The 11,238-nt window shown below is 36.3% G+C and overlaps 1 protein-coding gene across 1 annotated transcript; it reads left to right on the top strand.

Moving 5' to 3' along the window:
• The first annotated feature begins 1,865 nt into the window (after positions 1–1,865).
• Positions 1,866–9,772, top strand: LOC145208679 (E3 ubiquitin-protein ligase Midline-1-like). Its single transcript, XM_080078993.1, has 11 exons — positions 1,866–2,265; positions 3,472–3,600; positions 3,844–3,942; positions 4,549–4,706; positions 4,946–5,067; positions 5,415–5,568; positions 6,211–6,347; positions 6,641–6,818; positions 7,839–7,977; positions 8,346–8,442; positions 8,656–9,772. Exons 1-11 carry the CDS (start codon positions 1,942–1,944, stop codon positions 8,811–8,813), a joined length of 1,695 nt encoding a protein of 564 aa, XP_079935119.1. The 5' UTR covers positions 1,866–1,941; the 3' UTR covers positions 8,814–9,772.
• Positions 9,773–11,238: the final 1,466 nt, after the last annotated feature.

Here is an 11,238-nt window from a genome sequence, read left to right as displayed (position 1 = left end):
GCATTCTGCAACGACACAGTTTTACCAAACCAAAGTCAGATGTGGCTGTGCAACTCGAAAACATCAAAAAAGTGAAAGACGCCATTGGCGGATTGGGGTTGCTACAGCTACACAGCAATCGCATTGTAGCTACACCGTGTTAATAATGTTATTAATTTGGAATATACTAATTGCCTTAGGGCAACGCTTAATTGCAAAATGAAACACACTTTGCTTTCGACCGTTACTATATAGCTGACAAAGCTGACAAAGTACAAAACAATGAGTAAGCATACATCAATCGCATGAAAAAGGAGGTACAACTGTAGGTTGCTTGTGCAAGAGCGCACCGAGAGATGACCGGTCGATTGAGACTCTGAATCGATCCACTCGCCGCTGGTTAGGCAAAATCCGCCGGTTGGCAATAGAAATTATAACCTCCAGTAATTGAAAGTGCCGTTTAGATTTCCTTGGAGTTGAAGTTGCCAACTGTTGTCACAAACATTGGCTGTAAAAGTGGCAGAGGACTTTGACGTTTACAAATGTCTTATAGATCAACATACGGTATAAGAAACAAATCAACATATCCTCAATGTTTAGTTAATGTCAGTAATGTAGCAAAAAATACTTGTACAGGACATAAAATAAGTCTATCTGGTATTAAAAGTCGTAGTGAGAGAGGCCGATACAAAGCCAAGATAGCATGCAAAGGGTGCAGTTAATCATGGAGGAATATTTTAAATTGGATGTCTTGTTTAAGTAACCTGCTTATTATGGTGGCTTCTGGCCTTCAATTCAGCGCACTAAAAGCATTATCAGTCACTTGCAATAGAACGTATCAAAACAGGTACACGTACTACCGTGATTTGCTGCTGTATGTGTCGGCAATAAGCCTAGGTCAACAAAGAGCTTGGCTATTGTAGCGTCTTGTTTGCCGATGCGACGAAAAACAAACAAGTACACCGTGTCGAGGCAGATTTATGTCCTTACTGATTAACTTAAACCTGTTGTATTGACAAGTTCATTTCATTATACTAAATACTGTTAGTTCATGTTTTAGTTTCGAAAATGCGTTTTAGATTTAGACCATTTGCAGTCAGATTATATATAAGTTTATGTTTACTGGCGCGTTGTCTCAAGCGGAACGAACTGTACTGTGGCGCACCAAACCTGCGCCTACGGGGTATAAAGACAGCTTTACGTTTAAAACGACGAAATTTCTTGACGCATACAGCCACTAAAATGTGTCAAAATAGGCCAACAAAATATGGTTTGGGACCACACAAGTCCAAAGTATACGTGCCGTAGGCATGGCGTTGAGGAGTGTCGAGCCGTAGCCTGTAGTCAGTGAGGCTTTTGTCAATAAAAGCAGTAACAGAAATAGATTCTATTATACTCTGGGTTATGTCATTTACCTGCTGTGTAGTGATCGTTCAGTGCGCTTTTCATTATACAAGAGTAGGTAAAACAGGTAAGGAACAGAGAAAGGTTGCCAGTACAGTCCTACGACAACGATTAATTGTTAAATGGTCAACAATGAGCATTGTATGCGTGTGTGGCAACTTACATAACGGTGTACAGAAAGCATGTATTTTGTGTGCTGCTATTTTGCAATATGTGGTAGGCTGGTAGCTATGTGTTTAGATTTTATGCGATGTGCGGCATAGTTTTGTTTAGCAAGGAAGTATTGGACCGCAACAAAATAGCACGGCATGCATTATTCAAGCAGTTACGTCCAGAACGAAACATATACGTTCGAGGACCAAATGTCCGTGTCACCAAACCTTTTAGACTTTAGAGCGAGCCTTTTTATGGGAACGGGTTGTAATCACTATATTTATCATGCAATGAGAATCAATAAATTTTAAATCCTTTATGTAGGTATCGAATCTTAAAAAGTCTACTGTGCCAAAGTGACTACGAAAACTGTTTGTTCAGTAGGGGAACTCAATTATTCAGATAATGGATCGGAGTGAAGGATCGATGTTAGGTAATGGCGAAGAGAGACCAAAAAATGGTTTGGATGTACCAAAACCAGTCGTGGCTCGTACATCGCCATGTTCGAGCCCATACTTTAAAAAGCTCCCACCATTGTCCCCGAGATCGCTTAAAATGATTGACCCGAACTACAACTATACTGAGTTCACATATCCAAAGGAGTTGACTTCTTCAAGCGAGTCAGCGTACTCCAGTTACGACTCTGAATACTCGACTACTCCTGGAGAGGGCCAAAGTGCGTTTGATTTCGGCAGAAAAGCCAGCACGTCGTCCAACGCAGAGGATATAGTAAGCACGCCTTTTTCAAATTTTGACATTTTTTATCGTAAAGCAATTAAGAGTTTTAATTGTTTAAAACAGCACAGAAAACATTTCCAACATAAATTTAATTGATATTAAAAGCCGCACGAGTAAGTAAACAACTGTTTAAATGTCTGTCAAATTTTTCTGCTTCCTTTTTATATTGGAGAAGTGTATTTTTGTCTTACCATGGTTGTTAAGCATTTCGGTGTATCGGTAATTGCCGCACTCTCTACCACGCAGCGTGACGTGAAGTATTGATTGTTTGTCTTTTCTTAATGACTTCAGTAATTGACAAATGTCAGATTGACAGAAAACTAGAACACTTTTCACACTTCTGTGAGCTTTAAACTAGTTTAGAGTACAATCTTACTACTCATATTTGAGAATGGAAACTATTTTCCGAGTAACAAAATCAATCGATGAATATAGTGTATCTTATTACGTGTGGGTAGGATTCATTATCTTCTATTTGAAACATTTAAAATTTGTCTAGGATGGCTGGTTTTTTGCAAGGGTTTATTCAATTTTACAAAGACACAACCGCATTAAGTTCGACTATGCAACCTCATAGTCATGACACTCATCACATGTTTGGATCAAAATGTACGCTAATCACAAACATACAACTTTTAAATTATATACACCCGACATCGTGATTTTATTTAAATCCAAAAGAAAGCACACAAGTTACAAGTACGCAATAGAAGGATTTTTTGTACATTTGTAATAGCCAATAGATATTCACCTCATTTTGTTTAACCGACATATTGATCAGCACCGATCGAGGCTTCCAAATCGCCGATAAAACCAGTTGATAATGTTAATCTCGGAAATATGAATAATGCATTGGTGTCGTCTGGCAAGAAATCTGAATCTAAAAGCCCACCAAACGTGCGTGTGTTAGTTCACCGCCTTGATCGTTTAGTCAGTGGGCAATCAATAACCTGTGCAGGAAAATACAGCAAGAAATCAGAATGTTAAGAATCAACCTACGTTCCTTGCTATTTTGTTTTTTAATGATATTTTTTGTGCGATCTTTAATCACCTTTAATGAATGAAACAATACCTACACCTTCGTGCCTGTACATGTCTGTGCAATACACATCTTGTTTGTAAAACTTGGTTTGTTTTTCATTTCTTTTCTTGTTTTCATACAAAAATGTTTAGTACAGTAATTTTGCTTTCTGTCAGGATTTTTTCTTGCAAGTCGTTGGCGTTTTCCGGGAGTACACCAGCGACCAAATTGACGCTCTCGAGGGTAAAATGAAAGAAAATCAAGGTCAACTTGAAACGCTTCAACGAAATCTGAAATTGATTGAGGTAAAGTTGCAATACAGGTTTCCATAAAGCAAAGCAAAAATAAGGAGTATTCCAACCAGTTTCTAATAAAGATTGTTATTTAAATTAAAAATATGTCAAAGAAAAGAGAGCTTTAATTGTATCTTTGTGGAATTTTGTAACATTTTTAAAAACATCTGTTCTAGAAGTGAAAGTAGTATTTGGTAATTAGAAAAAGTTCATTGAAAATCATTGTTTCCTAACTTAATCACTTTTGCCGAACAGAACGAGGCAGACCAACAGGAAAAACAGCTAAAGCGTGACGTCGCTCATTCGATTTCTATGTTGCATCGAAGACAGTCCGATTTATGCGACAAATTAAAGGTAACCCACATTCCAAAAACATAAAAAACACATATATTTATGCAACGGTTTAGTTAGTACTCTATTGCACTCAAATACACGAGACAGGTAGGCCTATATCGTATTAAATCGTAAAATATTTTTGTTCTCTACGCAGCAAAGCGTCGTATATTTTAATCCCACGCGCTTACAGACTGAGCTTATACACGTGTGCATGACAAAAACACGTATTATCTATTTTCGCGTAATAGCCACAATAAATAATTTATTTCAAAATCTAAGTGGAATCTGAAAACACAATATTCAGTACAGGCATCCCATTAATGTGAGAGTTTAAAAAAAAATATTATTGTATGAAAGATTGTATTGGGTATATTGAAGCCACGTACACCGAAAAAACGAACTTTAGAATTACCTCACGTTTTCGTAAATTAATTGAAACGAAAAACAACATGATTTTCTCGAAACTCAGAAAAAAATACACAGGTCGAGTGTTGGATAAATCACGTTGTCAACATCCTAGCGTTTATCGAATAATTTGTTTCCTCAACACTAACTTTTTCCTTTCACTAAATGTTACCGTTAATGCTCAAATCTACGTTTTGTGGTTACATGTGGTTATCACAGATTCGAAACCAGAAGAGAATTGGGGACCATAAGGAGCAGATGGAAGTGTGCAGAAGAAACTTGAAACTCATCTCGGGAGTTCTCAGCTTTGCCAAACGTCTTCGAAGTGAATCGGAAGAAAGTCTTCGTGAAAACGCTGTTCGGGAATTAAAACAAAGGTTTAAGTTGAAAAAATAGCCGCAAAAAATATTGTGGTTAAAACGTTTTCCAAAGCAAGTTTTAAAATTACTGGTATCTTAATTTGCAATAACCTTTTGGGCAGATTTCAACTCATTTCTTTAACGTGTACTTTCTTTGTACAAAAACGATTGATTTCTTTGCCAGTTGAAAAAAATTGAAGTGACAAATTTACTACCTATCACTAAACAACATTGACGACCCAAAATCGTTTTAACAGACTTACGATGGCGTGCGAACTGCAAACCCCTGATCTACCGACAGCTTGCAACACAGACGCGCGCATTCCCTTGAACTCGGTTGAGCGGTTTATTGAGCAAATTGATTTCTCGATTGAGGCAGGTGTGTTTATGTCAAAAATCGATCAACAATTGGCAACAAATCCTAAGTACATGCAAGGCAATATTGCTTTATAAAGCCAGCTGCTGACCCGCTCTGGCATAGTTTGTTGCACTTAATCTATTTGGGTCATTCGGTTTTTACTTTTGGTACTTTGTTTGTTTAACAATTATAACGAACATAGACATAGTAATTTTGGTTTTCACATATAAATCCACTTATTAAACTCAAACTCCAAAACTCTCATTAACGTTTTTAATTGAATTGAATATCTTGTTTATCTTGTATTTGTCAAAAATTATGATTAATATGCAATGGAATATATGTGCACATATTGTTTTATTTTTAAGAGTCCTCCCCGTTATATCCTGTGATCTTAGCAGCGCATCCTGACGACGAAATCTCAAGTAACTGTGTGGTTGTAAGGTGGCATTACAGGCAGTTAAAATCGGGGAGTTACGAATTGAAATGGTGGTACTTGAAACGAGGAATAGCCGTAGAGAAGTACGTATTGCTTTTTGTCCCTTTTTGCCGAATCAGGCCTGACAAAAGCAACTTTTTGTTAAATTGATACTTACACTGTAAACAAACATACAAATAATTTCACAGTAAATACATAGTAGGTTGGAGCAACCGTCGTGTACAAGGTAGTTATTCAATATTCTTTGATAATATGGCTGTTATGAAAACATTTGTATATATTCAACAACAGTTATTTCCAACTTTTTTTTAACACGATGGTGCAGACTTGCAAATCACTCTTAATCGCTGGCTATATATATATTTATATATATATTCCAGCTAGCCGGTGTCAGCTATTTTTTCGGTTGTGGGTTTTTTATCACAAAAAGGGTTCTGCGGCTCTTAAACGGTTGAAAAACACCGTCCTATAATAATAAGCGTGGGTTTTTCGGTTGTAACTTTTGTGAGATCTACTGATTATAATCATTTTATAGAACATATATGTTCTGCGGTTCAAATTAACCTCCTGTCGACGAAAACTATTTTCTATTGTCTATGAAGCGATTGACTATTTTATTAATGACATATTAATGACAGGGGTTAATCAGGCACATTGTCCAACAAAGCACAAATGTTAAGCTTAATCCATCAATGCATTCAGTTATTAACACGATTACCTACTAGTTTCAAAGATGGGATATTGGAAAAGCAACACACAGTGACTGATCTACCATGGAATTCAAAAATCTTTTTCAAGGTTCGATTTTGCGGTGATTCAACTGAAAACTGGAGTGAGGTTGGGTGTTTTACGACATCGCCAGGTAACCGTTATCATTTTAACACGACATTGCTTAAGGCAGATTTTAAATCAGCATAGTTCGGAATATTACATTGCATAGTACTGTTAATGGTGTATTATACTATCGTATTCGTATACAGAATTCGCAGTAAACTTAAACTTGTCCCATAGTCACAAAAATATTTTTTGCTGCCGACATGCTACATGCATGATATTACTTAATTTTGTATACGCTCGATCATTGGTTACTTTTTTGAGGAAATCTTTTTGGGCGATATGGGAGCAGAAACGTAACAACAATATTATTTTATTTAGCTCCGGCCAAATTTAGTTTTGACATGAGTACCGCTCATTCGAAGTTACAGCTTTCATCGGATGCTAACACAGTATTTTATCCGGGAGAGCAAAATTGCGCTTCGTCGAGTCCGAAATCACCATCCCGATTCACTTTCGCGTTAAACGTTTTGGGAAATATCTCGTTCTTTTCTGGCAGGTAGCTATTGTTTCAGTTTTTTATTGTGGCATTCCTACATATTGTTAGTTTGTACTTCTATATAAACGGTAAAAGTATGTTTAATTAGATTGGAAAACCAAGTGGATTATCAAGTTTAAACCTTGATAACAAACAAGGGCGTCTGCAACTGGCACAACGAAATAGATACCTTCGTTAAACGAAGTTCGTTTTCATTGCTGACATTTACATTAGCCATCTGCTAACTTTTCGGCTGACTGTTTTTTTTACGTTTGCAATGTTTCTTCTTGTTTCTTTGATTTTTGCCAGTTTTGAAATCTGTGATAATGATTTACAAACAACAAAAATGCACAGGCCTGCCAATAATGCATACAGCTTTAGATGTGGCGAAGAGTAGACTACCCAGTACGAATTGTGCTTTTAAACAACATCAGATTACGTTTCTGTGCATATACCAAACTAACCATTCACCCAAGTAGCAGTCCACAGTTTAGGCACCAGTCACATCGAAGCGAATTTCGCGACTTCAAATATGGAAAAAAATCTTTTATCCGACATACATTTTACGAATAAATTCTTCGTACATTACAAATATTATTCAATGTCAGATTTTATTCGGCCTAAGCAAACATAATAAGACTATCGATTTGACAACAATTGAGTTGCGTCACCATTTCAACATCAGATTACGTTTCTGTGCATATACCAAACTAACCATTCACCCAAGTAGCAGTCCACAGTTTAGGCACCAGTCACATCGAAGCGAATTTCGCAACTTCAAATATGGAAAAAAATCTTTTATCCGACATACATTTTACGAATAAATTCTTCGTACATTACAAATATTATTCAATGTCAGATTTTATTCGGCCTAAGCAAACATAATAAGACTATCGATTTGACAACAATTGAGTTGCGTCACCATTTCTTTATCGTAATGGTAATGGCGTTGACGCTTGTGGTTTGTAAGAAAATAGATGGCTGCTTTCGTTTGAAAATTTGGAGTTGGAAAGTGATGTGAGATTTTTCGTTTTCGTGCAGGCATTATTGGGAAGTTGCCGTAAACCGCGATGGTTGGGCGGTGGGAGTGGCTTCAAGAAACATTGCAAGGAACAGTTGGCTCGGTAGCAATGAAGTTTCGTGGATTTTGCATTACAATGCGGCAAAATTCGAGTACAAGGTATATGATTGGATAAATCTTGTGTCCACAAAAACAGTTTTTATTTTAACCGTCTCGAACTGATGGGTCGACAACCAATTTACTAGTGTTTTTTGAAGTTCAATCGCCTACTTAACTAGTAAAACCCACGTTTTGTTCGGTGCTCTATTTTGTAAAATCATGCAGTGTAAATCCGAAACGGTCCCCCAAATTTCTCCAGCGGTTTCCCAAAATTTGGACTTGCAACTACAGTAGCCTAATAAATAATTCGTTTAAGCAAATATGGCTATTTTTTGGTATTTAAATGAAACACTTGCGGTCTCTTAAAACTACCTAGCGGTCACCCAAACCAAACCTTAAAAAAACCCTGAAATCATGTATTGTTTTAGGTGCGAAGTGGTGGTGAAGCGTTCGTAGTTACGCCCAAACTCAGTGATCCGAGACAATTTTTAAAGCGTGTGGGAGTTTTTCTTGACTACGACGCAGGTTGGTTGATTCACTTATTTTCTGTAAAATATTCTATTTACAGAACAGAATTTTGATTATTAGCATGACACTTCAAGATTTATTTCAACTTGTATTTGCGATTTGGCGGTGACATTTAAATACCTAAAAAGGATAAGTTACAAAACAGTACTGATTTATTCACAAACCCAACATTCACAACTCTTTAAGACAACAAAATTCGTATTTGCACAGGAATTATTCGCTTTACCGACTGCAAGAATGAAGAAATTCTTTACACATACACGGTTGAATACTTCAGTGACCCTCTATGTGCAGCAGTTAATCCATTTTACCACGGAGGGGGTCTTACACTTTTGTCGGGTCTTCGTATTCCTAAATACCTTCTCTAGAAGAAGTTTGAAAAAAAATCAGATCAGAATTTATATTTTCAGATTGTATGGCTTGTTTTTCTTTACTGTTCTCTACTTAATAAACTTTTACCATTGCTTGCTTCGTTTATAATTATTTTGGTCCTATTTGTCGTTGTGAAATTTTCAGTTTTATGAACAGTAATCGCAGTTAATAATGAAACCATATGATCATTTTTATTTGCTGGTGATATCTTTTCTCGTCGTGCGGCTATAAGTAGCTTATTTGCTCGTGAGAATTCAATCATATTAATTCTATTACCATGTAAATTTATCTTTTTGTGATTTTTTATTGATTTTGTTTCTTGCAAAGTTGCTTTCCTTGCTTGGTGAGTTTTCTTCTTTTACGCAACTGCAATTACTTTGTAAAATTCAGTTAATGGAAAATCTTAAACTTCTTTCACTTGTTTGCTGTTTTTATAGCAATAACGTTTTGGGGGGCGTTATTTGCGATACATAATATGTTAGTCGTGTTTTAGGGTATAATGCAGTGATACAAGACATGGTAAAATTATTAACAACTATTTTCGTATCTAAAAGTATCTAAAAGGATTTTGAAGTGATTATAGATCCGCTGAGTACATCACAGCCCTTAAATTCCATAAAGCTTCTCCCATATAAGCTGGTTGCAAACGAGGGTAATCCGTACGATTACACTTTTTGTGTGTCATCAAACATATGTCGTCTGTATCACGTTTGTGTGCATTGGTTCACTTAGTGCCAACTAGGTCGTTTTGTTCACTTTAGACGAATGATGAATTCATGAAAAAACTTAACAATAAATAAATGTTTCAAGAATAATTGATGTAAAATGTATTTTAATCGATTCGTGGCATTTCATTACATTTTGTCACGTGTAACGTATGCTTGTTGTTTTTAACGTTGTTTAATTCGTTTTTGATGAACTGTTGCAATATATTTGACAATGTGTGCAAAAGGAACACAGTGCCATATTTATGGCAACTGCAGGTTGCATAGCTCACATGCAAATAATCATCCAAGTTTACAAAAATTAATAGATACTAACATTCGACCCTTTGCCGATCACCATACTTTACAAACACTCACTTGTACTTAAACACAAATTAGCCTTTTGAAACCTAGTAATTATGATCAAACAAATGTTTTAGAGTTTTCGTAGGTCCATTTTATTGATGACAACGCACACAGGTAGAAATAAAACCGTACAAATAACCGCTCCTTTACAATGCATAAACAGGTGCTTTACTTTGCAAATTATCAAGTTTGTGAGTCTGCTGGGACTGTAATCCTTCAATCCATTCAGAAAACATGATTTCATTGTTTGTAACTTCGCAAGAACAGTTTGCCTCTAATTGCTCCTGCTCAACTGAAGTGTTGAAGTAAACGTCAGGACATGGAGTTGGAGGAGCAATAAGAGAAGCTACTGGTGGTAACGATAGCAACGCGTCGGGGCAATAGGAGTTGCTGTGAGCAATTTTGTATTCATTTTGCTCTGGTTTTCTGTTTTTATCGGCAGGAAAACGTGGTTGCCATATTGGCGCACGAATTGTTTTCTTTTGCCTTTTAAATTCGTGTGCGGAACTATTCTGCCGGGATTTCGGATGTGGTCCGCTCCCATTGTCTTTAGAAGAAGGGTTCTCCCATGACCACGAGAGAGAATGACCAAAAATTTCTTTTTTGGTTACATCTACATTTGTATTTATTTTTCTGTCCTGGTTGCAGTTCGATTCTAAAGACAAAATTATTGAATATTAAGCAACTTTACCAAAAACATTTTTTGTTGAAAGTGGTTCGTAAATATAAAACTTAGTAACAGTTTTAGACTTTAATGATAAGTCTTTAATACACAGAAAAAAATTCAGCTTTTGGGCGTTTTTGTTGGTGTAAACATTTGCAGGACAAACCATTTTCTGTTTAGACGGGCTACAACGGTCTTAAAAAAACTAAATGCGTTACATTACATTTTGTGCAAGAATTTGCTCACGACAAGAAAATTGTTTTCACCTGCATCCTGACAGTAAACAACAACTTTATGTTTCTCTGGACTTTCCGATAGAATCTCGGCGTTTCCGTTAGTCTCCAGTAGTCTCGCCATATAGGAAATGTGGTCTATCGCTGAACGAAGTGTTTCAACCTGCCCCAATTAGCAAGGTCAAATTATTGTCTAAACTTATGGGTGAATCATCAATAACATTTCCTAAACTGCTTTCTACAGATTGCAATGAAAATTAATTTACCACTATGCATAGCAGTTGTGGTAGGGAATTGGCATATTTTTGCTAATCAGTATTATTCGAAACAACGCCAGAAAAGTTAAGGTAAAAGAACGTCTCTACGCATTGTAGTGGATCCATTTATCTTTTTAGGACATACAACCTTGACATGTTTTTTTATATATATTTCCATGTTCTTAATGCCAAATGAC

This window comes from Phallusia mammillata, chromosome 1, assembly GCF_965637545.1.
Source record: "Phallusia mammillata chromosome 1, kaPhaMamm4.hap1.1, whole genome shotgun sequence".
NCBI lineage: Eukaryota > Metazoa > Chordata > Ascidiacea > Phlebobranchia > Ascidiidae > Phallusia > Phallusia mammillata.
Note: the sequence above shows the minus strand (reverse complement) of the source record. Positions and strands in the feature narration are given on the sequence as shown.